Below are 27,865 nucleotides of genomic sequence, written 5' to 3' on the forward strand. Positions count from 1 at the left end.
GTCTTTCTAGCACAGTGAATTCTGGAAATTGAAGTCCACCCATGTTAAAGTTCCTGAGGTTGAGAAACACAGCTCCTGCATGACAGATATTTTTCAAGCCGTCTTGTACAAGGGCTCTATGCTCACAGTGCTGTGCCCCCCGCCCCGCAGCCAGCGGACAGTGAGGGGGTTGGGGAAGAACATGGGCCAGTCCTGGAGACTATGGAAGGCTCTGATGAGGGCTCGGTTTCAGAGAGGGGGACAGAGCAGTATGCCAGCTATCAGCTGCCTTCAGAGTCAGACATCAGTGAGGCAGATGAACAGCTGGAGCCTGTTCCCAGTGTGCACATGTGCAGAGTTGCCAGATGAAGGGAACAGCTAAAGGACAGGGGGCCACTTGGGAGTGAGGCCACAGGTGGATGGTGAATGTCCTCTCCCAGATGAAATAAAAGAGGAGCAAAAGGGGAGTGGAGTTTGCAGGAGACAAATTAGTTCGCTTCATTGGTTTGTGACTCTCCGAGACTCCTTGCCAAGTTCTGCAGATGTCAGCCCGGCAGCTCTCCAAGCCAGATAAGGTCTGTGACCATAAATCCTCCCTTGAAAGACTTTGCTGGATGTGAATGAGCAGAATTCACAGTCAATTAATAAAAAAGATTTTTGTTGGGACAAGGAGTTTGCTTCAGGCTCTTGGGAAGCCTTGGTCAGAACACACGGGCCAGATCTGGCCCACAAGGTGCTTAGATCTGGACCACAGGGCTGCCCTGTGGAAACAGTGGAAGACAGGACCATGGTGCCTCTGCCACCGAAAATGGACTTCGTGTGGACCTCCCTGGCTCCGTTTTCTGCTGAGACGGCCTCCTGCAGTCTTCTGCCAGTGAAAACAGAGCTTGCGTGGCCCTCCCCAGTTTCTTTTTCGAGTGCTAGCAAAACAAACTACTAGAAAAAGTGGCATTTGATCACTTGAGTGATATCGAGCTGGCCATGCCCATCCTGGCCATGCCCCCACCTTCATCCCCCCCCTCCAAGGTCAAACGCAACCCTGATTTGAGACCCCTGCTCTAAGACGTGTTGAGGATAAGCTGCTTGTAGAACATCTGACAAATCTTCCTTCCCCACCGTCCTCTTTGTTTCTCCAACATGCCCCTGTAGTGCTTCCTGTTGCCTCCTTACCCCATGTTCCCCCTGCCTGGCTGCTCAACAGCTGTGCATCATTTCCTGGTTCACAAGCAACAACGTGAAAACTTAAAGAGATCTAGGCTCTTGAGAGGTGGTCCAAATTCCCGCTTCCTTCCTGCTTGGCTACCACCTCTTTCTCGCTGAACTGAGGGATGTGTGATGAAGACGCCTTGCTACAGTCAGCCTTCCAAGGTAAATCAGTAAATCAAACTCATGAATGCTAATGCTATTTTTATTATAATGTTACAGTAATAGAATCTTGCAAGACCTTCCCTCCCCCTCCTGCCTCTTCCTCTTTGTCTTTCTGAGAAGTAAGGAAAATCAAACCCGAGACGCTTACTCCGGATACAGAAATGGGCTGGGTTCCAAATTTCTCTTATCTGATTGCTGACTTGGTAGCCGTTCTTCCTTCTTTACCTCCAATAGACCGATGAGATCCCACAGATTAGGCCTCCTCCGAATTCCATCCGCCGGCCAATGCCGACTGGCGACTACCCGGAGGAGAGCCTTCTCTGTGGCTGCTCTGGCCCTTTGGAACGAGCTCCCCGTGGAGATTCGAACCCTCACCACTCTCCAGGCCTTCCGCAAAGCCCTTAAAAGCTGGCTGTTCCGACAGGCCTACGGCTAAAGAGCTTTTGCCCCCCCCTCGAATGGTATGATTGTTGTGTGCTTTTAAATTGTGTATTGTTCTGTTCGTCTTCTTTATCCCTTATCTGTACCCCCTTCCCTGACTTGGATTGTGAGCCGCCCTGAGTCCCCTTCGGGGAAAAGGGCGGCATATAAATGAAATAAATCCAAATCCAATCCAATCCTCAATATAGCTACTGTATTTTTCAAAGTATAAGGCACACCTTGGTGTGTCTTATGCACTGAATATAACCATTTTTGAAGCCCTGCCCTCGCATCCCACTTTTGGAAAATATGGGCTGTTTTTTCACAAAAATGGAAAGTTTTGCCTTCCCCCAGCCCCCAGAAGCTTCAGCAGGGCTGGGGGAAGGCAAAAATGCCTCAGTTTTTGCAAAAAAATGTCCGGTTTTCCACCCATTTTTTTGCAAAAACAGGGCAATTTTTGCCTTTCCGCAGCCCTGCTGTGTGCTCCTGGTGGCCGGGGAGGGCAAAAGTATTTTTTTCTGACTTACCTCTTCGAAATCTTGGTGCAACTTATACACGGGTGCGTCTTATAGTCCCAAAAATATGCTAACTCGCTAACCCTAACCTTCTGCCCATTACATCTACAGCAGGGGTGTCAAACTCGATTTCATTGAGGGCTGCATCAGGGTTGTGTTTGATCTCAGGGGTAAGGGTGGACGTGGCCAGGGTGGGTGTGGCCAGCTCAGTGTCACTCACTTTGGGGGTGCCTGTTGTGGCCCGAGTGCTCTGCCAGCAAAAATGGGCTCCCGAGCTCCATTTTCAGCTGCCATCCCGACAGAGGTGGTATTCAGGCGGTTCTATCCGGTTCAGGTGAACCACTAGCAGCAGCTGTGGGAGGCTACCCACCCACCCACCCAAATGTAATGCATTAGCACTGTGCATGCACAGATGCGGCGCTTGTGAGTGAAGCGAGCACATGCTCATATTTGCGAACCGGTAGGGAAGGTAAGTGAATCCCACTGTTGCATCCCGAGCTCCGTTTTTGGCTGCAACAGCCTCCTGCAATCCTCTGACAACAAAAACAGAGCTCGGGAGGGCCACCTGTGGCCCTTGTATGCTCTGTTTTCAGCTGTGATGGCCTCCTGCTGCCTTCTAAAAGCAAAAACAGAGCTCAGGAGGTCAGTGGTAGGATTCAAAAAAATTTACTACTAGTTTTGTAGGTGTGGCTCAGTGGGCATGGCTTAATGGGCACGGCAGGGGAAGGATATTGCAAAATCCCCATTCCCTCCCGAGCACCCAGTGATGAAGGCAAGTTTTTCCACTAGTTAATTGCTCTCCTTGTCAGGAATTTTCTCCTAGTTCTAGGTTGGATCTCTCTTTAACAAGCATCCATTATCTCTTCTTTGCACTCCTTCTAGGATTTTGGCTCCTTCTTTTTTTTTTTTATATCCTCACAATCAGAGCTGGATGCAATATTCCAAATGTGATCTCACTAATGTGGCATAAAGCAGTTGCTATCACTTCTCATGATCTTGATGCCATCCCTTTTGGTAGCTGTCATTTATTGAATGATTGAATTTTGGTCAGTTAGCTATTAATTTCAAGTTAGAGATAAAAGGGAAGAGATGAAAGAAAGAAGAAAGAAAGAAAGAAAGAAAGAAAGAGAGGGAGGGAGGGAAAGAAAGCAAGAAAGAAAGAGGAAGGAAGGACGGAAGAAGGAAAGAAGGAAGGAAGAGGCAGGGGGAGAGAGGGAGAAAGAGAAAGAGAAAGAAAGAGGGAGGGAGAAAAAGAAAGAAAGAAAGACGGAGGGAGGGATGGGGAAAGAGAGAAAGAAAGAGAGAAAGAAGGAAGGAAGGAGGCAGGGGGAGAGAGGGAGAAAGAGAAGAAAGAGGGAGGGAGAGAAAGAAAGATGGAGGGAGGGGGGGAGAGAGAGAAAGAAATAAAGAAGGAAGAAAGGAAGGAAGGAAGGAAATCTTTATACTAAAAGCACTTAAATAACCCTCTCTTCATTTTTTCCTATTCTTTCTTCTCCTTTGTATATATTTTGACTTATTTAAACTTTATTATTAATTTAAAAATTTGAAATGTTTATAGCATTAACAACTACCGTGGGCCTTGTGTGACTCAAGAGGTAGACATCAAACCCTTTTGAGAGGAAGGCGGAGAACTGTTGTTAATTCATGAAGCTTGTGGTGAGCCACCCAGAGTCACCCAGCTGTGAGTCGGGCAACCATATAAACTGATTTAATAAAGCTCCAACTGCATCCGGGTGAGGCCAAGAACCTTTTATTGCTGCCATAAAGACAACAAGCCCCAATAGGACTCCTTGCCAGTTTTGAAGCTGGACTCTTACGGTGCCTAAGCCTATTATGATTTGGGGGTAACTTAATTTTGTGGGCACGTGGCCACCTGTGCGAGGAGTTCATTATGTGCGATGAGTCACAGATGCAGGGACATCAGGGATGGGTTACTCACGGTTCAGCCCAGATCAGGCAAATTGGTAGTAGCTGTGGCGGGAGAATCTGCCCACCTGCCCAGACGTTTTTCGCGCATGCGCAGAAGTGTCGTACACACCCACACACAAACTGGTAGTAAAAAATTTGGAAACCCACCACTGATGCACATATGTGGGCCCACTTTAGAGCCGTGATGGCAAACCTATGGCACTCGTGTTACAGGTGGCACGCGGAGCCATTTGTTAGGGCACGCAAGGCATTGCCTTGTCAGTTCCAGCGCGCAGGCGTGCGCTGGCCAGCTGACTTCGCTCTTCATTTTCAGCTGTTTTTCGCCCTGAAGCCTCCGGAGGGTGAAAAAAAACCCAGCGCACAAACCGGAAGTCCAGGATGGGCTTGTTGACCCCTAGGGGGTCTATAATAAAGAGTCTAAGGATGCTATGCAGAAAGTTGACTAGGTCTGGTCACTGTTGATGGTCTGATAATCACCTATTTGGTGGTCACAGCTCAGTACAGATATGGAAATGAGAAGGGCAAACTGGTGATGGTGTGCTTAGGCCACCCTAGATATTCCCCCTATTAATCAGCCTCTGATTTGTCAAATACATTAGGTATGCCGTTAGTAATATTCTGAGCTAAAAAAGAGTTCAGGTGGAAGAAAATACCGTATTTTCACGACCATAAGCCGCACCGGATTATAAGCCGCAGTATCAGTTAACGTTAATTTTTCAAACTTTTTCCGTATATAAAGCGCACCAGGTTATAAGCCGCACGTTGTTTTTTGCAATTACTAACGAAATCGCAACCTGCCACTCCTCGCACTCCGCACTACATGATACACCCTCCCCCCCACCGTTCGTCCAGTAAGGTCGGGGAGGCGTTGGGCAGAATTGGGAGGGAGATTTTCAAAGAAGCGCACCAAATATCTCCCGCGAACTGAATCGGCTTTAATAAAGCAATTACCTGCTCAGCTTTAGTTCCCTTTGTGAAAGTTAGAATCCGCAGCTTGAACCCGAGAAACTATTAATCCTTCTCCCATTAAGCGCTATTCCATCGGACCTCCCCATTAAAACCAATCGGAGGAGAAAGCCTGGGCGCTGGGGAGGGAAACTGCTCAGACGGTGGAAGGGACGGGAGGCGCGAACGGAGGAGAAAGCCTGGGCGCTGGGGAGGGAAACTGCTCCATATATAAAGCGCACTGGGTTATAAGCCACACTGCCGGTTTTTGATCAAATTTTAGGATTTTCAGTGCGGCTTATAGTCGTGAAAATATGGTACTTGGAAATATCTCAGATATTCTGGTGAAACTTAAATCAACTTGCTAAACCAACCACCCTCCAGAACGTAAGAATTGGTGTGCTTTTGAGGTCTTCTACTGCTTCTTCCTAAATCTGTAGTAGACAAGTGGATCACAATCTACTTGTCCCGTGCTCATGTAGCACGGGGGCCATTTTCACCCTCCCCAGGTTCCTAGAAAGTCTCTGGAGCCTGGGGAGGGTGAAAAACAGGTCCATCGTGGACCAAAAGCGGGCGGGGGGAGGACAGGGGTCGCACATGCATAGAATTATGGGTGTGGGCACACCCACGCATGACACCCTCGTGCTCCCCCCGCTTTTGGCATGTGATGGGGAAAAGGTTAGGAGCCGAGGTGGCGCAGTGGTTAGGGTGCAGTACTGCAGGCCACTTCAGCTGACTGTTATCTGCAGTTCAGCGGTTCAAATCTCACCGGCTCAAGGTTGACTCAGCCTTCCATCCTTCCGAGGTGGGTGAAATGAGGACCTGGATTGTTGGGGGCGATATGCTGACTCTGTAAACCGCTTAGAGAGGGCTGAAAGCCCTATGAAGCGGTATATAAGTCCAACTGCTATTGCTATTGCTATCCCTGCCTTAGAGGGAACACACAAGAGTTTAAAAAAAAGGAAGGAAGGAATGTGAGAAAAGAAGAGACTTTCACCACCCTTCCAGCTTTCCGCAAAGCCACTAAGACCTGGCTGTTCTGGCAGGCCTGGGGCTGATGAGTTCCCAGGCCCACTTGAATTGTTGCGACTGTTGCTGTGTTTTAACTTGCCTGTCTTTTTTGTTTTCCTGTTGTATTCCCCTTCCCCTCTGCTTGTTAGCCGCCCTGAGTCTCTCGGGAATAGGGCGGCATACAAATTCAATAAACATTCAACATTCCAATAAAGATATACCTTTGTTGATGAAGAAAGAGAAAGCAAGGGGCTTTTGCTGAACTCACTTGACCTTCTTTTCTTTCTGAGATTTCAGCTTCCCCGTGTGAGATGCAGACGAGACATTTGGAGGCTGCCCCAATTTTAGTAAGGAAACAACTGACATTTCTCGGACTCTACAGATGAAGGTTTAAGATTCACGCGAAGCTCCAAGATATCAACTCCATAATGTCCATTAGGGGGCAGTCTCGTACCAACTGATCCAGGAATCAAGCTTGCTAGGAATAGACACAGACTTGAATGCACTGGAAATCAATAATAAGAAAACTTTTCCTGGTGATCTTAAATCATATTATCCGTAGCTGACATTAGTTGCACTCCAGCCAGATTTCTGAATTGGTTGATTGATGAATTGACTGACATAATGACTGATTGAGTGATTAACTGCTCTCACGTTTTGTTGAGATCATTCGAGGGCACGGGATAAAATATCATCAGTATGCGGATGATACGCAATTGTATCTGTCCGCCCCGTGCCAACTCAGTGAAGCGGTTGATGTGATGTGTCAGTGCCTCGAGGCTGTTAGGGTCTGGATGGGGGTTAACAAGCTTGCACTCAATCCGGATAAGACCGAGTGGCTGGTGTGTTTCCCTCCCACTAATTGGCCAAGTATTCCATCTCTCAGGCTGGGGGGTCAAACAGTACACCCCTCAGACAGGGTTCGCAATTTGGGAGTCCTCCTGGACCCACAGCTGACTTTTGAACATCATTTGTCAGCTGTGACCAGGGGGGCATTTGCCTAGGTTCGCCTGGTGCACCAATTGCGTCCCTACCTGAACCGGGAGGCCCTCACAACAGTCACTCGTGCCCTTGTGACCTCAAGACTGGACTACTGCAACGTGCTCTACATGGGGCAGCCCTTGAAGAGCATTCAGAGACTTCAGCTGGTCCAGAATGCAGCCGCGCGAGCGATTGTGGGTGCGCCTCGGTACACCTACGTTACACCTATCCTCCACGAGCTGCACTGGCTGCCTATTGGTCTTCGGATACACTTCAAGGCGCTAGTCATCACTTATAAAGCCCTTCATGGTATTGGACCTGGGTACTTGAGAGACCGCCTACTGCCAATTACCTCCAATAGACCGATTAGATCCCACAGATTAGGCCTCCTCCGAATTCCATCTACTGGCCAATGCCAATTGGCGACCACCCAGAGGAGGCCCTTCTCTGTGGCTGCTCTGGCCCTTTGGAACGAGCTCCCCGTGGAGATTCGGACCCTCGCCACCCTCCAGGCCTTCCGCAAAGCCCTTAAAACCTGGCTGTTCCGACAGGCCTGGGGCTAATGAGTTTTTTGTCCCCTCCTGAATGGTACGGTTGTTGAGTGTTTTAAATTGTAGTATTGTTTTGTTTGTGTTCTTTTTTCTTATTTGTACCCCCCCACCACTGACTTGGTTGTGAGCCGCCCTGAGTCCCCTCTGGGGAATAGGGCGGCATAGAAATATAATAAACTAAACTCAACTCAACTCAACCCATTGCTTCTTGTTCTACCCTCAGGTGCTTTGGAGAATAGCTTGACTCCCTCTTCTTTGTGGCAGCCCCTATATTGAAGACTGCTATCAGTGTTCCCTAGTCCTTCTTTTCATTAAATTAGACATATCCAGTTCCTGCAACCGTTCTTCATATCTTTTAGCCTCCAGTCCCCTAATCCTCTTTGTTGCTCTTCTCTGCACTCTTTCTAGAGTCTCCACATCTTTTTTACATCGTGGCGACCAAAACTGGATGCAGGATTCCAGGTGTGGCCTTACCATGGCCTTATAAAGTGGTATCAACACTTCACATGATCTTGATTCTATCCCTCTGTTTATGCAGCCTAGAACTGTGTTGGCTTTTTTGGGCAGCTGCTGCACACGGCTGGCTCCTATTTAAATGGTTGTCCACTAGGACTCCAAGATCCCTCTCACAGTTACTACTAACTATTGAGAAGAATTTCATTCTTCTAAGAGGGCTGAGTACTAACTTTCTTCAACACACAACAAAGTATCCAGGAAATGGCAGTTGAATATCCCATTGAAGACAAATATTATTGCAATAGCAATAACAGTTAGACTTATATACCGCTTCATGGGGCTTTCAGCCCTCTCTAAGCGGTTTACAGAGTCAGCATATTGCCCCCACAATCTGGGTCCTCATTTTACCCACCTCGGAAGGATGGAAGGCTGAGTCAACCCTGAGCCGGTGAGATTTGAACCGTCGAGCTGCCGAACTAGCAGTCATTTGAAGTGGCTGCAGTACTGCACCCTAACCACTGCGCCACCTCAGTTCTATTATTCCCAATGGTTGTTCATTGTTACTTCCACTAATACACTGTTTCTCAACATTAGACCGGAATGTGATACTATTTATCTCCACTTATCTCCTGAAATAAGTGATGTCTTAACTGTGAGGTATGTACATATTGGCTCACAGTTTCAGATCACAGATTATCCTACATTTCCAAACAGCTTAGCAGAAGCAATTCTTCCTTGTGGGTCATTTTTCCTACTGCATAATCAATCAAGCTTCAGTTTTAGTGACTGGAAAGATTAGTTTAATCCAAAAGATTGCTGGTTTTGGATAAAGAGTTCAGTTCAGTTCAGTTTATTACATTTATATGCCGCCCTTTTTCCCCGAAGAGGTACTGTCATCTGAGGACAACAAATGAAGACTACAACTTTATTGCGTTGCTTTCTTCTGACAAGTTGTAATTTAAGAATCAGCTTGGAAATATTGATTTGATTTGATTTGATTTGTCTTGTATGCCGCCCACTCCCGAAGGACTCCGGGCGGCTAACAATAGACAAGGGAAAGGGGGAAAATTAGACAAAGACAACACTTTAAAAACAAAACCACAACATTCACAATTTCCGTGGGGCTGGATATTTCACAGGCCCCCCGGCCTGCTGGAACAGCCAGAACTTGATGGCTTTGCGGAAAGCCGGGAGGGTCGTAAGGGTCCGGATCTCGACAGGGAGATCATTCCAGAGGGCTGGAGCTGCAACAGAGAAGGCTCTCCCCCAGTGGGTCGCCAGCCGACATTGGCTGGCAGATGGAATCCGGAGGAACCTAACCTGTGAGATCTAATCGGTCTGAGGGAGGTAATCGGCAGGAGGCGGTCTCTCAGGTACCCAGGTTCGATGCCATGTAGGGCTTTATAGGTAGCGACCAGCACCTTGAAGCAGATTCGGAGACTAATGGGTAGCCAGTGCAGCTCACGGAGGATAGGTATGACGTGGGTGTACCTGGGTGCACCCACAATCGCTCACGCGGCTGCGTTCTGGACTAACTGGAGTCTTCGAACACTTTTCAAGGGCAGCCCCATGTAGAGCGCATTACAATAATCCAGTCTTGAGGTCACAAGGGCATGAGTGACTGTCTGAAGGGCCTCCCGATCCAGGTAGGGTCGCAATTGGTGCACCAGGCGAACCTGGGCAAAGGTCCCCCTGGTCACAGCCGACAGGTGGTGTTCTAAAGTCAGCTGGGGATCCAGGAGGACTCCCAAATTGCGAACCCTCTCTGAGGGGCGTATAATTTCACCCCCCCAGCCTGAGAGATGGAATAATTGGCCAATCTTTGGGAGGGAACATCAGAAGCCACTTGGTCTTGTCTGGATTGAGTGCCAACTTGTTTGCTCCCATCCAGACCCTAACAGCCTCCAGGCACTGGCACATCACTTCTACTGCTTCGCTGAGTTGGCACGGGGCAGACAGATACAACTGTGTATCATCTGCGTATTGATGGTACTTAATCCCGTGCCGGCGTATGATCTCACCCGTGCCGGCGTATGATCTCAATATTGAACATTTGCAATCTTACTCTTTTTGAAATGCCAATATTGTTTCGATCAGATTAGATCTATGATTTGTCTTAAAGGGTTAGACAGGTTCCCCCCCCCCCCCAATTTTCTTTAACAAGATTTATTGAGATGGATGGGATTGAGGGGGGGGGGTTTATAAAAATTCCAACTATTGAACCCCTGTCAGAACTGATATACACACCCGGGTTTATTAGGAGGGCAGACTTTCTGATTCGCTTTCTAGTAACTTTACTATGATTTAGGAAGAAAATGGGTATTTTTAAATAGGGGAGTTTGCAGTCGGTGTGTACCTAACAGCCTGGGAACCACCTTTTACGTAGCCTTTGGCAGATGGTAAAGATTTTTACCATTATGAGAGTAAGTAAGTAAGTAAGTAAAATCTTTATTACGGTCAAAGACCAGCAATACACATTAGGTTTTTACACTATATCAAAAAATGCTAACATTAAAATATAATTAAAAAGTATTGACATTAAAAGTGGATAATAACATAATAGTCCAAAGATCGTTAAAGGTATGTCCAGATAATTGGTACAAGATGATACTATACTTCTGAAGCCAATTTTTTTTTATATGGACATTGCAGCAGCACAGAACTTTGCCACTGCATACGTGGTAACCGGGTTAGTGTCCTGGAGGAGAAAGCCTAGATAAAAATGGTCTGCCCTCCCTGGCAATCTCTCTAATAAGGGGAGAATATGTGCAGACCTACAAGCTCTGCGTGACCCGTCAAAACCGCGGAGTACAAAATCGCGCTTGACGAAAGCGCGCATGTGACGTCATCACAGCGCGACGAAAAAAATTAAAAATTGAAATAAAATTAAAATTAAAGCAAGCCGATTCACATAAAGGTAAGGCTTAGGGTTAGGGTTAGGGTTAGGGTTAGGTTAAGGGTTAGGGTTAGGTTTAGAGCGTTAGGGTTACGTTTAGCGTTAGGTTAAGGGTTAGCATTAGGTTTAGCGTTACGTTAACAGTTAGGTTTAGGGTTAGATTTAGGGTTAGGTTAAGGGTTAGGTTTAGGGTTAGGTTTAGGATTAGGTTTGGGGGGGGTTAGGGTAAGGTTTTAGCTTTATTTTTACATTTTTCGATCACAGCGCGATGTTTTCGTCGCGCTGTGATGACGTCAAATGCGCGCTTTCGTCGAGCGCGATTTTGTCCTCCGCAATTTTGTGGTGGAACCCAAGCTCTGTATAGCTCGCAGTGTAATAGAACATGTGAATTATCTTTCACTTCTCCTTTACCACATATACAAACCCGTTCTGCTATAGGTGTTCTCTTATACCTGCCCTGGAGGAGTGCTGAAAGAAGAAGGTTAAATCTGGCTCTGAAGAAAGCTATTCTTTGTTTTGGAGAGATCAGATCATTTAAATATCTTGCCGATTCCCACACACCCTGTTTGATTCTGTGGAGAGGCAACCTATTTAGTTCTTCTTGGAACTCCATGTCCCTCATTCTATTAATTACTACTTGCTTTGCTTGCTCAAAGCCTAGGGACATTACGAATAATGGTGAGAGCTCATAAGAGCCCAGCTTGTGATCAATTGCCTGTTTCCAGGGGGATAGTCAACACTAGTGGGGACAGTCTCTCTGGAAAGAAATGCATTTTAAGCCAATAAATGATCATCATCTTCCAGGGTCTTACCTGAATTTGAGGCATGCCTGTCTCATTTCTTAACTGGGCATTTGGAGTTTATTTATTTATTAGACTTATTAGACTTATATACTGCTTCATAGGGCTTTCAGCCCTCTCTAAGCGGTTTACAATTTTTTTTAACAAATTGAGTCAGCAACTTGCCCCCACAATCCGGGTCCTCATTTCACCCACCTCGGAAGGATGGAAGGCTGAGTCGACCTTGAGCTGGTGAGATTTGAACCGCTGAACTGCAGATCACAATCAGCTAAAGTGGCCTGCAGTACTGCACCCTAACCACTGCGCCACCTCAGCTCTTGTTCCCTTGGGTGTTGGGAGTTCCCTTGGCTGCAGCTAGAATGGCTCCAGGAATTTAGTTTGTATGGTTTCTAGCAAGTCTCTCTTTGCAAGGATTCCTGTTTGTGCCCCGTAAAGAATTTGTGCCAATGTTTTGGCCTCAAAAAGTTTTAAGGCAGCAGGTACTAACTGACCTCCACCTGTATAAAAGAAATGTTTGATTGCATTAGAGGACCTAATGGCTACTTGCAATGTGTGATAAAAATAGTCCAGACTATTCCACCTTTAAACCTGGGGTGTGAAATCTTACATCCCTCAGAGAGGGCCCGCAACTTGGATGTTCTCCTGGACCCACAGCTGACATTAGAACATCATTTGTCAGCTGTGACTAGGGGAGCTTTTGCCCAGGTTCGCCCGGTGCACCAGTTGCGGCCTACCTGGACCGGGAGGCACTCCAAATGCTCACTCATGCCCTCATCACCTCAAGGCTCGACTACTGTAATGTGCTCTACATGGGGCTGCCCCTGAAGAGTGTTCGGAGACTACAATTGGTCCAGAATGCAGCCGCGCGAGCGATACTGGGTGTACCTAGGTACACCCATGTTACACCTATCCTCCGTGAGCTGCACTGGGTTCCCTATCGGTCTCCGGACACACTTCAAGGTGCTGGTTATCAACTTTAAAGCCCTACATGGCCTTGGACCTGGATATCTCAGTGACCGCCTCCTGCAACATACCTCCCAGCGCCCAATAAGATCGCACAGGGCGGGCCTTCTCCGGGTACCGTTGGCTACGCAGTGCCGTCTGGCGGTTCCTCGGGGGAGAGCCTTCTCTGTTGCTGTCCCGGCCCTTTGGAATGATCTACCCCCTGAGATCCGGACCCTCCCCACTCTCTTGGCTTTCCGTAAGGCCTGGGGCTATTGATATATGAATCTTAGCCCCATTAAAACTGAGTGCATGTTGTGCTTTGTTTTTAAGTCGTTCTAGCTTGTGTTTTTAATCTTTTTTAATACTTTTAAACTGCTTTTATGTAAGCCTCCCGGAATCCTTCGGGATTGGGCGGCATACAGATCTATTAAAATTGACAAATTGACAAATTGATCCAGGTGTGCCTTCCATGTCCCTAGCGAGTGGAAAACCACACCAAGGTATCTAAATGTTCTAACCTGTTCCAAGCTATATCCTTCCAATTTCCATGAGTATTGGCTTGGTCTTTTAGCAAAAACTAAAATTCTTGATTTATCGAAGTTAAGGACCAGCTTGTTTTGCCTAAAATAGCCGAGTGTAGAAAAAGGGGCAATGTGGAATATGCTTGTGTGGTATCAGTTTTAGACAAAACCTATAGGCAAAACCATGTAATTTAATCAGTTCTTCTAAGTTCTCGTTGCTCTCTAAACCTGGTTGTTTTCTTACAGACATCTTGTTATCACACTAGGGAACCTCGTCAGCGCAAGGGAGAGTGGGGATCTGCTGGCTATTCACAATGCAAACAATGTAGCTGGCCAGAGGTGGGTTTCTACCAGTTCGCACCTATTCGGTAGAACCGGTTCGTCAAATCTACTGAACCGGTTAGGAGAGGTTCCACCAGTGGCCTCGGAAAGCAGGCCACACCTACAGAAGAGGTTCCAAAAATTTTTGAAACCCACCGCTGACACACACACACACACACACACACACACACACACACACACACACACTCCACGCAGAGAGACAAAGAGAAAGAGAAAGAGAAAGAAAGGAAGGAAGAATAAAGAAAGAAAGAAAGAAAAAAGTGAAAGAGAGATGAAAGAAAAAAAGGAAAAAGGGACAGAGAGACAAAAGGAAGGAGAGAGAGAGAGAGAGAGAGAGAGAGAAAGATAGAACTATCTATCTATCTATCATCTATCTATCTATCTATCTATCTATCTATCTATCTATCTATCTATCTATCTATCTATCTATCTATCTAGGCAAAGTATTGTTCAAAGTTCCAATTTATTAAGAGAGCCATGTTGGCACATCTTGGAAAACCCGAAAAGCTTTCTGGTTTTCCCCACCTAGATGAAGTTTCAAGACCTTGCCCCCACACCCACAAGTCCATCACATGGTCCAATCTCCCACTGCCTTATTGGCAGTTCCACCCATGCAATTCCGGTCCGGTGCAGAGGTGCCAAGACAAAAGATGACCTTGGCTTTCTAGAAAGAATTTTGTTATGGCTACATCGTATCTGACTCCATACAATCCCCTCTCCTATTTTCCCACAATAGAAAATGCATAGCAGAATAATAGAGTGTGTGGCAGGCCAAAGACCTAAAAAGAAAAGATGGCTGCAGGCCTGATAGATTATTTATTATCCCTCCCCCTCCGTTGAGAGAGGACTGTTCAATTTTGACATAGATGGCCTCTTTGACCCCTCTCTCAAAGCAACCGTCTTATAAGACCCAGACATAATTTCGGGGGGGGGGGGAGATTCAGTATTGCTATACCTATGGCTATCTGAATGATCGGATTAGGGACAGATTCTCGTAGATCAGATGCGCCTGTTTGCTTCCTGATTATTTGATGGAACACAATCAGTCAATCCATTCCCATTCGTTTTAGTAATCTCTTGGATCTCATTCGTTTCATCAACAGCTAACATTAATCTTGCCTTGTATTATTTCCACGTTGCTTTGGCTTTGATGTCATAAGTCCCTTGGAGAATGATCTCTGCTCTAAGCCAAAGAAACGTGTGGGTTTATGTCCAGATTTGTAGCATTGGAACTCCCTGATTCAACATCCACCCACCTGCTCTGGTTTCGCTCCAAGGCAACTATGGCATTTGGCTAATCAGGTTAATGAGGTGGGCTAGAGGCAGGGCAGATTAATAAACTGTTAAGGAATCAGGGCACTATATTAATAAGAGCCGAGGTGGCGCGGTGGTTAAATGCAGCACTGCAGGCTACTTCAGCTGACTGCTAGATCAGCAGTTCAGCGGTTCAAATCTCACCGGCTCAGGGTTGACTCAGCCTTCCATCCTTCCAAGGTGGGTAAAATGAGGACCCGGATTGTTGTTGGGGGCAATATGCTGACTCTGTAAACCGCTTAGAGAGGGCTGAAAGCCCTATGAAGCGGTATATAAGTCTACTGCTATATTAAGTGCCAACCAGACCCTGGCAATTCCTCTCTGCTCCAGTCAAGAGAGACTTCTTGGGAGACCATGCAAGTTCCAGAGGGTTTTCTCTGTGATGTCTATATAGGTGAGTGAGCTTGGGAGGGAGATAATTAAAGCAGAACTTTGGAGGGAAGTCTGGCTAGGAAGTTCTCAGCATAGCTGACCCATGGAATCTGCAGAATGGGACAGCTTGCCACAGCTAACTCGCGGTGGCCAACTCACCATGGCCAACTTGCCGCAGGACCAACGCGCCACAGCCAACTTGCAGTAGGAAAATTTAACAATTCCATTCAATTATTTTTTTAAAAAAATATTTTTAATTTTTGCCCTTCACATTCCATTCCATTGATATTCTCTTCCACGGTTTCTTTGATACCATCGTAACTCTTGTCCCGCAGCGAGTTGTCCCCGGGGCTGCAGCGGGTTGTCAGTAGGTGAGTAGGCTGCGTGTCAACTCACTAAGCATATCTAGTCTGCTCTCGAGTTGCCATGGGCAACTCAATGACAATTCGCCATGGGCAACTTGAGAGCAGACTATGCTTAGTGAGTTGGGCAGCAAGGGGCGGGGGAGCACATTCCATGCAAACCTTCTTCCATCTCAGATTACCTGGCTTATGAGGAGTGGATTTCTACAGCATTTTTACGAGTGCCTCGTTGGAGAATGTGATTTATGACACAGACTGAGAGGAGGGTGGGAAACAGGGTTAAAGTTGATCCGTAAATTACGTGCAGCAGAGTTGACCTCACGCGAGTAGATGCCGACTTGCTGCTCCTAATAAATAACTGGTTTTCTCTTGAAACTTGACTCAAGGCTCAAGAGTTAATTAGGGCATCTGTCGGAACCTTGACACTGTGGCGAGTTGGCCATGGCGAATTGTCATTGAGCCTGGAAATGGAAGGAAGTGATGAAAACCCCAGATGCTCCCTGACCAAGTGAGCAACCATGGGAATGTCTGTAGAGATTCTCAGTCATCCAGGTCATGGTTGTCCCAAAGGTGTTTTTTTCAGGACTATGGACTCTTGTTTTTTTTTCTTTTGAAGACCTTTCGTTTCTCATCCAAGAAGCTTCTTCAGCTCTGACAGGATAGTGGGGGAATGGAAGGATTTATATTCCTTGCAGACAGCTGGTCATTTGCATCCTTTTAGAGGGTCGTTGAGATCACTTGGGGGTTCATCTGTGTCTTCAGGGTCACCTGAGTGGTGCAAATGGTTCCTGTAGTCTGCCATTTTTTTCCTCTGGAAATCCATTCCTACTCCCACCCACACCATTCCAAGGGTGTTCATCCCAAATTGTATAGCTAAAAGTCTGTAGAGATTCTCAGTCATCATCCAGGTCACGGTTGTTCCGAAAGTGCTTTTTTTCAGGAGGCAACTGGACTTTCTTGTTTTTTTTTCTTTTGAAGAGGTTTAACTTCTCATCCAAGAAGCTTCTTCAGCTCTGACAGGATAGTGGGGAAGGGAAGGATGATTTTTTTTAAAAAAAAAGAAAGGTAGCCAAGAGATATAGATATATTGTTATAGATATATACGAGGTGAGCAGCCTATAAATTATCTATCATCTATCAGTGACGTGCAGTCAGGGGAGACAGGGGAGGCAGAGCCTCACCACTGTCATCATAAAAAGAAAAAGAAATAAAAGGAAAAAGGCTGAGCTAGTTGCTGCCAGAGTCACAGTGGATGACTCTGCTTAGTGCTTAACTGTTTAAAAAAATGTCCTCTACAGGAGGAGGCGGGAGAACCACAGGCCTCATTTAGTCTGACTTTATGATCACTCGAACAGAGATAAGCAAGGCTTAAAAGCCGAAAAATTCCTTATGTTTGAGGCACGTGTTTCTCTTGCCTCCTCCTGTAGAGGGCGTTTTTTTAGAGGCTTTTTTAAACAGTTAAGCAGAGTCATCCATTGGGGACTCTGGCAGCAGCTAACCCAGCCTGACCTCAGCACCTCTTGCCTTTTTCCTTTTATATTTTTACATTTTCATGATGGCAGGCAAGGGCTGCTCACCTTGTATATATCTAAGACTGTATCTGGCTTTTGGCACCTGCAGATGTCCTTTGCTTTTCTTAGTATGGAAGGGGGAATAGATAGATAGATAGATAGATAGATAGATAGATAGATAGATAGATAGATAGATAGATAGATAGATAGATAGATGATAGATAGATAGATAGATAGATAGATAGATAGATGATAGATAGATAAATAGACAGACAGACAGACAGACAGAAGATATAGACCTTTTTAAAAAAATGTTTTTATTAAACATTTTTACCTTTAAAAATAGTTATAGACTTCATTATAAGAGAGAGAGAGAGGATGATAGATAGATAGATGAGAGAAAGATAGATATGTAGATAGATAGGTAGATAGATAGGAGAAAGATAGATATGCAGATAGATAGATGAGAGAAAGAAAGAAAGAAAGAAAGAGAGAGAGAGAGAGAGAGAGAAAGAGAGAAAGATAGATATAGGTAGGTAGGTAGGTAGGCAGGTAGATAGGTAGGTAGGTATGTAGGTGGATGGATGGATGGATGGATGGATAGATACGTAGATAAATAGAGAGATAGATAGATATGTAAGATGAGAGAAAGAAAGAAAGAAAGAAAGAAAGAAAGATAGATAGATAGATAGATAGATAGATAGATAGATAGATAGATAGATAGATAGATAGATAGATAGATATAGGTAGGTACGTTGGCAGATAGATAGATAGATAGATAGATAGATAGATAGATAGATAGATAGATAGATAGATGATAGATAGATAGATAGATAGATAGATAGATACTGTAGATAGATAGATGAGAGAAAGAAAGAAAGATACTGTAGATAGATAGGTAGGTAGGTAGGTAGGTAGGTAGGTAGGTAGGTAGGTAGGTAGGTAGGTAGGTAAGTAAGATAGATAGATAGATAGATAGATAGATAGATAGATAGATAGATAGATAGATAGATAGATAGATAGATAGATAGATAGATAGATAGATAGATAGATAATAGATCTTATTATACCAGAGAAAGAGGGAGAGAGGGGAGAGAAAGGGGGAAAATATATTTCTGAAGCAACAACATGAGCTTTTTTTTTTAAGGCTCTCAGGAAAAGTGGTTTTGCCCGTATCAGTAGACTTTTCAAAATTGCCCTTTGGGGATGCTTTGCACACCTGACAACTCCCTTTATAGGAATATACATGTGCCTGTGTATTGCTGCGGTAGTAAAGAGCTGCTGTATCTGGAAAAACATCAGGGAGACCTGGAGGCACGCTAGTTGCCAGCAGGCAGGGTGTGTCCCACCATAGTTGGCAGGTGCTGGAATGCAACAGGAGTTGTGGGATCTCATCACTGCAACTGATCTGAAGAAACGTTGTCCTAGATTGAGAAATGGGACGTTCTTGGTCATTTTCTGGCATTGTGCAAATATCCTTCTCATTGAGATTGCAGAAGAGTGTTGAACTGAATTTGGCTTTAAGCGTTAATTCGACCTTCAAGGGAACTTTAATCCTGGATTACAGTCAGATGACACGAAGCCAAGAAATAGACAAGGGTGCCTCCTTTACTCATTAATATTCTGCTATTATGATCTTGGTCTGAGGGGGAGTGACATCATACCCCTGTCGTGGTCAGACCATTGCCTGCTGAGGCTCGACTTCCGGAGGCCAAACCCCCACTGTAGGGAGGAGGAACCGACCAGGTGGTTCCGCCCCAGGCGTCTTATGGAACCAGCAAGGTTCCAGACAGAGCTTGGGGTCATTCCTGACACTTTCGCCCACAGTCCGGTGGAGACTCTGGCTGCTGCGTGGCACTCGGCAGCGTCAGAGGCCCTCGACCGGATTGCGCCACTGCGGCTCCTCCGAGGCGGCGGATCCCGGAGGCCTCCTTGGTTCACCGAGGAGCTCCGGGAAATGAAGCGCCGGAGGAGATGCCTAGAGCACCGTTGGAGGTCCGATAAGTCCGAATCGAACCGAGCAATGGTAACCACCTGCACCAGGGAATATACTAGGGCTCTTAGGGCAGCTAAAAGATCTCACATAGCCTCCCTGGTTGCATCCGCTGAGTCTCGTCCAGCCGCCCTGTTCAGGATAACCCGCTCCCTATTAAACAAAAGGGAGACGGGGGAACCCCTGCAGGGCAGAGCGGAAGAATATGCCCAATTCTTAGCGGACAAAATTGCTCGGTTTCGGTCGGACTTGGACTCCACACCCGCAGTTCCAGCCGAGACACAGGGGGACCAAGTAGAACAGCTCTGGGTTGAGTTTCAGGACGTTATCCCCGGGGATGTGGACAAGGCCATAAGAGCTGTAAGTTCCTCCACCTGTGCTCTGGATCCGTGTCCCTCATGGCTGGTTGCTAACTGCAGTGAGGTGACACGAGGCTGGATCCAGGCGGTTGTAACCGCCTCCCTTCGGGAGGGGAACTTCCCCGCCTCATTGAAAGAGGCGGTGGTGAGACCCCTCCTGAAGAAACCATCCTTGGATCCAGCTGTTCTTAACAGCTATCGCCCGGTCTCCAACCTCCCCTTTTTGGGGAAGGTTGTTGAGAAGGTGGTGGCCTTTCAGCTCCAACGGTCCTTGGAGGAAGCAAACTACCTAGACCCCTTCCAGTCTGGCTTCAGACCCGGTTACAGCACAGAAACCGCGTTGGTCGCATTGATGGATGATCTTTGGAGAGCCAGAGATGAAGGACATCCCTCCATCCTGGTCCTCCTTGACCTCTCAGCGGCTTTCGATACCATCGACCATGGTATCCTTCTGCGACGACTGCGGGAGGTGGGAGTGGGAGGCACCGTGCTACGGTGGTTCTCCTCCTACCTCTCGGACAGGTCGCAGTCGGTGTTAGTGGGAGGGCAGAGATCGTCCCCAAGGCCCCTAAACTATGGGGTGCCGCAGGGTTCGGTCTTATCCCCCCTGCTATTCAACATCTACATGAAACCGCTGGGAGAGATCATCCGCAGGCACGGGATTAGATACCATCAATATGCGGACGATACTCAATTGTATCTGTCCGCCCCGTGCCAAATCAATGAAGCGGTTGACGTGATGGGCCGGGGTCTTGAGGCCGTTATGGACTGGATGAGGATTAACAAGCTTGTGCTCAACCCAGAAAAGACCGAGTGGCTGTTGTGTTTCCCTCCCAAAGATTTGGCCAACATTCCAACACTCAGGCTGGGGGGTCAAATTTTACACCCCTCAGAGAGGGTTCGCAATCTGGGAGTCCTCCTGGATCCACAGCTGTCATTCGACCACCATTTAGCGGCTGTGACCAGGGGGGCATTCGCCCAGGTACGCCTGGTGCGCCAGTTGCGACCCTACCTGAACCGGGAGGCACTCACAACAGTCACTCGGGCCCTTGTGATCTCTAGGCTGGAATACTGCAATGTGCTCTACATGGGGCTGCCCTTGAGGAGCATCCGGCGACTTCAGTTAGTGCAGAATGCGGCCGCGCGAGTGATCGCGGGTGCACCTCGGTTCACCCGCATAACACCTATCCTCCGCGAGCTGCGCTGGCTACCTGTCGATCTCCGGATGCGCTTCAAGGTGCTTTTACTCACCCATAAAGCCCTACATGGCAGTGGATCTGGATACTTGAGAGACCGCCTTCTGCCGATTACCTCCCTACGACCTATAAGATCGCATAGACTGGGCCTCCTCCGCATTCCATCGGCCAGCCAGTGTCGGCTGGCAACTACAAGGAGGAGGGCCTTTTCAGCAGTCGCCCCGACCCTTTGGAACGAGCTCCCCGTTGAGATTCGTACCCTCTCCACCGTCCAAGCCTTCCGCACAGCCTTGAAGAACTGGCTCGCCCGTCAGGCCTGGGGATAAGGACCGTTACCCCGCCCGAATATTGAATGTATGGTGTTGATTTTATTATATGTTGTCGTCTTAATGTCGTATTCCCCCTCCCTTGGTTTACTGTGAGCCGCCCTGAGTCCCCTCAGGGAAAAGGGCGGCCTACAAATTTCAATAAAACCTATAAAACCTATAAACCTCCACCACCACCTACCATTCCACTTATCTCAAAAACACACTGGATGTTGCAAACTGTCCTTGCAAATATTCACACAGCTTTAAGGGAGATTGCATGTATTTCAAAACAACATTGGAAAATCCCAATTGTTTTTGACCTACTTTGTCTCTCTTGCCCTGTCCTACCAGCCTCTTCTTTGATTGTTTCCAGTTGGGTGACTGACAACAGTAGTGATGTAGGGGTGAAATTCAGCAGGTTCTCACAGGTTCTGGAGAACCGGTAGCGGAAATTTTGAGTAGTTCAGAAAACCGGCAAATACACACCTCTGGCTGGCCCCGCCCCTGATCTATTCGCCTGTCTCCTGAGTCCCAGCTGATCGGCAGGAAATGGGGATTTTTTAAAAATATAATAAAAAATATTGACATTAAAAGTGGATAATAACATAATGGTCCAAAGATCGTTAGAGGTATGTCCAGATAATTGGTACAAGATAGTACTATACTTCTGTAGCCAATTTTTTTTCTTATGGACATTGCAGCAACACAGAACTTTGCCACTGCATATGTGGTAACCAGGTTAGTGTCCTGGAGGAGAAAGCCTAGGTAAAAATGGTCTGCCCTCCCTGGCAATCTCTCTAATAAGGGGAGAATATGTGCAGACCTACAAGCTCTGTGTAGCTCGCAGTGTAATAGAACATGTGGGCTATTAAGAAAAGGCAAGGACTGATTTCTGTTTGCAAGAGCATGCTTCTCCATTTCTCCTTTAGGGAAATGTAATATCTTCCCTTTTTAATATTTCCCAAAATAATTCATGGCGGTGGGAGGGGGGCAGAGGTGGGTTCCTACCAGTTCGCACCTGTTCAGTAGAACCGGTTCGTCAAATCTACCAAACCGGTTAGAAGAGGTTCCACCAATGGACCCAGAAAGCAGGCCACACCTACAGAAGAGGTTCCAAATTTTTTTGAAACCCCCCACTGCCCTCCCCCCCACACACAGACAGACAGACAGACTGACAAAGAGAGAGAGAGAGAAAGAGAAAGAAAGGAAGAAATAAAGAAAAAAGAAAGAAAAAGAGTGAGAGAGAGAGATGAAAGAAAAAAGAAAAAAGAGACAGAGAGACAAAAGGAAGGAAAGAGAGAGAGAGAGAGAGAGAGAGAGAGAGAGAGAGAGAGAGAGAGAGAGAGAGAGAGAGAGAGAGAGAGAGAACACATGCCAGGCAAGCCACTCCCACCAGGTTACATGGACAGCAAGCCACTCCCACAAAGGAGGCCACACCCACAGAGTAGGTTCCAAAAATTTTCTGAAACCCACCACTGGGTGGGGGGCTTCCCACAGCAGGATGTGCTCATTCGACTTTCCAAGCAAGGACACCAGATTTTTTTATTTATTTTTTTGCAAATTTCAAAAGTCTCTGTTCAGACAACTTGTTGAATCTCATAAATCCATAGGGGTGGTTTTCTTGCCAATGGCATGGTAATGGTTTGGTATGACCATTTTTCTTAAATGTTTCATTGCTTCCCAATCTGATCTGTGGCCCCAGGGATGCCTTAATCTGTACATGCCTAAGGCTGGTGTGAAAATCTACCTTGATCAAGCCAGGCGTTGCTAGAACACGATGTTCATCTAAATTTATATCTAGGTTTGCTGTGCTTCTAATCTATCTATAATGGTAGATGAAAGTAACTTTGATTCCCCCAGATATATTAATATCTGATAGTGTCTATATATTACATATAGGCAAATATTTCTGGGAATGTCAAGATGCTGACTCTTAAGCCAGGCCAGACCAGAATAATAGAGGGACCTTGGAGGTCTTCTAGTCCAGCCTCCTGCTCAAACAGGAGACCCTTATACCATTCCTTATACCATTCAGACAAATGACTGTCCAGTCTTTCCTTAGAAGTTTCCAGTGTTTGAGCATTCACAACTTCTGGAGGGAAGCCATTCGACTTGTTCTAACTTCCAAAAAATTTGTCCTTAGTTCTAGGTTGGATCTCTCCTTGATCCATTTCCATCTGTTGCTTCTTGTCTTGTTAAGATGTTCTGAATCTTAAACTTGCACAAGAAGGATGGACTACTTCTTAATAGGACTCTCCTTAAATCGGTGGGGAAGTTCAAAGTGTTGAGGATATTTGATGAACACAAGTTATGTCTCCATGTTTTACAGCCCTTAGTTTTACAGTCAAGAAGAAACACGGTTTAGCAAACTAATCATACAGATGTCAACGGTCTGACTAGCCACCCCCAGTGGTGAAATTCAATTTTTTTTACTATTGGTTCTGTGGGCGTGGCTTGGTGGACGTGGCAAGAGAAGGATACTGCAAAATCTCCATTCCCACCTAGAGGTGAGTTGCTCCTGGTGCGGCCCGGTGTGGCCGAATTGGTAGTGGTATTCTGGCCTGGGTCACAGAACCAGCAGCGCCCCAGGCTGGCCATGCCCACAAACTGGATCCCCCTTTGCCGCTAGTGCTGCCATTGTCGGCATGTTGTTTAGTAGTGCGTGTGCATGCACAGTTAACTGTAAATTGTCTGGCCCACGAGCGAAGCAAGCCCGAAGTGAACCGGTAGTAAAACCAGGAGCAACCCACCTCTATTCCAGCCTCACTCCAGGGGAAGGATACTGCAAAATCCCCATTCCCTCTCCACTCCTGGGGGAAGGATATTGCAAAATCTCCATTCCCACACACTCTGGGGCCAGCCAGAGGTGGAATTTGTCAATTCTCCAAACTATTCAAACTTTTTACTACCAGTTCTCCAGAACCTGTCAGAAGCGGCTGAATTTCACCCCTCCCCCTCAAAAAATAGGCACTCTCAGGCACTTGCATGGTTAAATAATAGCTTCACCCTTTCTCCACCCATGTATGTTCTCACTGTCCAATTATGAATGGTCCTTTTGTTTTGAGAACAGTCCACTTTGTCAGATACCTGCAGCAGTGACCTTGGTGGGTTCTTGGCTCTCACAGTGTATTCCCTGGAGCCTCTGCCTTCTTCCTCCCCCCAGTTCTTTGTCATGTTGAATAGCGATAAGACTCGACAACTTTCAAAAGCGGTTCAATCATGACAGCAGATGTGTCGTAGACCACAGGACAGGTTTATAAGCTTTGAAGATTCAATTGTTTGATTTCATGTGTCTTCCTGCCAGATCCTGCCACCAAGAACTTGGAAATGAAGGACACCATGTCTTTGGTTGGTGCTTACTACAGTGGGAAGTCAGTCCTTGTTACAGGAGCTACGGGGTTTATGGGGAAAGTCCTGGTCGAGAAGCTTCTCCGGTCTTGCCACGACGTGAAAACCATCTACATTTGTGTGCGGGCCAAAGGTGGACGTTCCATGCAAACCAGAGTGGAGAATCTGCTGCAATGCAAGGTAAGGAAATTCGAGGGTTGACAGAAATGGGTAGCAGCTGGTAGGGTTTTGCCACAGGTTCACTGCAGAGGTAGTATTCAACAGGTTCTGACCAGTTCTGGAGAACCGGTAGAAGAAAGTTGGAGAAGTTCGGAGAACCAGTAAATACCACCTCTGGCTGGCCCTGCCCCCATCTATTCTCTGCCTCCTGAGTCCCAGCTGATCAGGAGGAAATGGGGATTTTGCAGTATCCTTCCCCTGGAGTGGGTTGGATTGGGGATTTTGCAGTATCCTTCCCCCAGAAGTGGGAAGGGAATGGAGATTTTGCAGTATTCTTCCCCCTGGAGTGGGGAGGGAATAGGGATTTTGCAGTATTCTTCCCCCTGGAGTGGGGAGGGATTTTGCAGTATCCTTCTCCTGCCATGCCCACCAAGCCACGCTCACCAAGCCATGCTCACCAAGCCATACCACTGGCAAAGGGCTGCAGCATTGTGGCCGAAAGGAGCTCAAGGGCATCGTTTTGCTGGCAGAGCACTGGTGCCACCACAGGCACCCACGACACAAGTGACGTCAAGCTGTCCATGGCCACCCCGGCCCCCGATGTCAAACACAACCCTGATGCAGCCCTCATTGATATTGAGTTTGACACCCCTGCTCTCTCCGCTAGCATTTGATGCCGCCATTAATAATATCAAACAAATTAATTCCTGGTGTCTATGGAGATTCTCAGTCATCCAGGTCATGGTTGTCCCAAAGGTGCTTTTTCAAGAGGCAACTGGACTTCTTGTTACAAGAAAGTCCAAAGGCCTCTTGAAAAAGCACCCTTAGCATTTTCCTTTTTTGTTAAGTGAATATTCTCTGTTGCACTCCAGGTGTTTGATAGAGTCCGGGAAGAGTGGCCCAATTTCCATGAGAAGATTAAGCCCATCAGTGCTGAGTTCACCCAGCCAAACCTGGCTATCCCTTCCGAAGACATGGAGGAGCTGCTCTCTGAGGTCAACGTGATCTTCCATTGTGCAGCCACAGTTCGGTTCGATGAGCCCCTGAAGTAGGTTCCCCTTGCTCTCCCCTTGGGTGTCTTGCCCTCCAGCCCCAATCATATTTTCTTGAAAGGAGATATGAGTAAGTGCATCAAGCCATTCCCAAGAATTAGGCATACATCACTTAGAAGAAGACCATAGTGGAGTGTAGCCATTATTTACAACACAGGCAGAGTGGGCTGCTACAGGTTCGCCCGGGTTTTGGAGAACCTGTAGCTAATGTTATGGCCAGTTCAAAGAACCTCCAAATCCCACTCCTGGCTGGCCCCCGCCCACCCCTCTCCTCCCAGGAGTCTCCACGCAGCCCGTTTTGGATGCGAGATAAGTGCAGCACCCACATGGAGGCTCTAGGAAAGTTCCAGAAGTCTGGAAACGGGCCTGTTTCCAGCCTCCGCAGGGCCTCTGGAGCATGGGGGAAGCAGTTTTCGCCCTCCCAGAGGCTCGAGGAAAGCCTCTGGAGCCTGGGAAGGGCAAAAATGGCTCCTGGCAGTGGTGCAGGAGGCCAACTAGGCCTTGTCCACCATGGTCACACCCACCCACCAACTGGGCAGTGAACCTGTTGCTGAAATTTTTGAAGCTCACCCCTGAACACAGGTAATCCTCAATTTATAACCATAATGAAGCCTGGAATTTCTGGGGTAAGTCATGATGGTCATAAGTCAAGGCACTCACATGACAAGGCCTGGTTTTATGGTCATGTGACTGTTGATGTGTGTGCATCCTTTGGGACTCCAGAACTCTTCTCAGAAGAGCCAAATTAATTTGGACCTAGTTTTATACCAGCTGGACCTCATCCTAGCTTTTTGTTCTTTCTTGAGCAGGGATGCTCTTCTCCTGAATGTTATGGGTACCCAGCAGCTCCTGAGGCTGGCCCACCAGATGAAGAACCTCGAAGCTCTCATCCACATTTCAATGGCCTATTCAAACTGTAGATGATAGATAGATGATAGATGAGAGAGAGAGAGAGAGAGAGAGAGAGAGAGAGAGAGAGAGAGAGAGAGAGAGAGAGAGAAGCCCTCACATGCCTCCCTTATATAGACAGCTTCTTAACCCTGCTGACTCATTCTCATTTCATCATCTTGGTTTACAGCATCATCTTGGTCAGCTACTAAATCATCATTGCCTTATCAGATATGCTCTTTAGGAACTATGGGGGAGAGGCTCTGATTTTCCCATTGCCAAAAAGCAAATGGCCTTAAAAGTCAGGGTCCAGGTATCTTTTAAATTCACCTGGTAGTCAAAAGTGGACTTTGTCTTCACTGTAGGTGATGCGGTTATCTTTATTTGTTGGGTGGTGGTGGAGGGGGTTGGTCAACTAATTTGTACCAAGCCACGGTCGTTTCCACTACTAGCAGAGATCTCTCATAAAGTGGTGTAGACTATATCTGTGGTCTTCTCCACACTACATGAGACATCTTGCCATTAAGGTGTTCTGAAGCTCCTGAGGCAACTCTCAGAAGAACCAAGAGGACCTCACACCAGCAGGACCTCATCCTAGTTTTTTGTTCCTTCTTGAGCAGAGATGCTCTTCTCCTGAATGTTATGGGTACCCAGCAGCTCCTGAGGCTGGCCCACCAGATGAAGAACCTCGAAGCTCTCATCCACGTTTCAACGGCCTATTCAAACTGTAACCGGAAGCACATAGAGGAGGTCTTCTATCCTGTTCCTGTGGAACCAACGAAGCTTTTGGACCTGGTGACGTAAGTAATGGAAGCAACCCTCCCTCTGTTGTGATGTGATTGCATGTAGGTCAGAAGGAATACTTATTGTCTTATCCTATGTACTTTCTTAGCAACAGCAGTTAGACTTTATATACCGCTTCATAGGGCTTTCAGCCCTCTCTAAGCGGTTTACAGAGTCAGCGTATTGCCCCCAACAACAATCCGGGTCCTCATTTTACCCACCTCGGAAGGATGGAAGGCTGAGTCAACCTTGAGCCGGTGAGATTTGAACAGCCGAACTGCAGGACTGCAGTCAGCTGAAGTAGCCTGCAGTGCTGCACTCTACCCACTGCGCCACCTCGGCTCTAAAGGAAGAGAGAGAAATTGTGGTAGGGAAGTTCCAGAAATGTAAAAACGTTTATGGAGATGCCTCCTGCAAAGAGTAGTGATACAATATAGAATAAAATTCTTTATAGAATTAGAATCCTTTATTGGCCAAGTGTGATTGGACACACAAGGAATTTGTCTCCAGGCAGGGGTAGGCTGCTGGAGGTTCGCAGGGGTTTGGGAGAATCTCTAGCTA

At 46.9% G+C, this 27,865-nt stretch overlaps 1 protein-coding gene across 1 annotated transcript in view; it reads left to right on the forward strand.

Moving 5' to 3' along the window:
* The first annotated feature begins 1,101 nt into the window (after positions 1 to 1,101).
* LOC106543090 (fatty acyl-CoA reductase 2) overlaps positions 1,102 to 27,865 on the forward strand; it is a 41,711-nt gene continuing 14,947 nt past the window's right edge. The window contains exons 1-4 of the mRNA XM_087722256.1: positions 1,102 to 1,347; positions 24,379 to 24,602; positions 25,454 to 25,629; positions 27,142 to 27,321. Coding sequence (XP_087578382.1) covers positions 1,308 to 1,347; positions 24,379 to 24,602; positions 25,454 to 25,629; positions 27,142 to 27,321 — 620 coding nt within the window. The 5' untranslated portion in view covers positions 1,102 to 1,307. The remainder of the gene's footprint in view (positions 1,348 to 24,378; positions 24,603 to 25,453; positions 25,630 to 27,141; positions 27,322 to 27,865) is intronic.

This window comes from Thamnophis sirtalis, unplaced genomic scaffold (genome assembly GCF_051295495.1).
Source record: "Thamnophis sirtalis isolate CommonGarterSnake01/CBP01778 unplaced genomic scaffold, rThaSir2_p1.2 scaffold_9, whole genome shotgun sequence".
Classification (NCBI taxonomy): domain Eukaryota; kingdom Metazoa; phylum Chordata; class Lepidosauria; order Squamata; family Natricidae; genus Thamnophis; species Thamnophis sirtalis.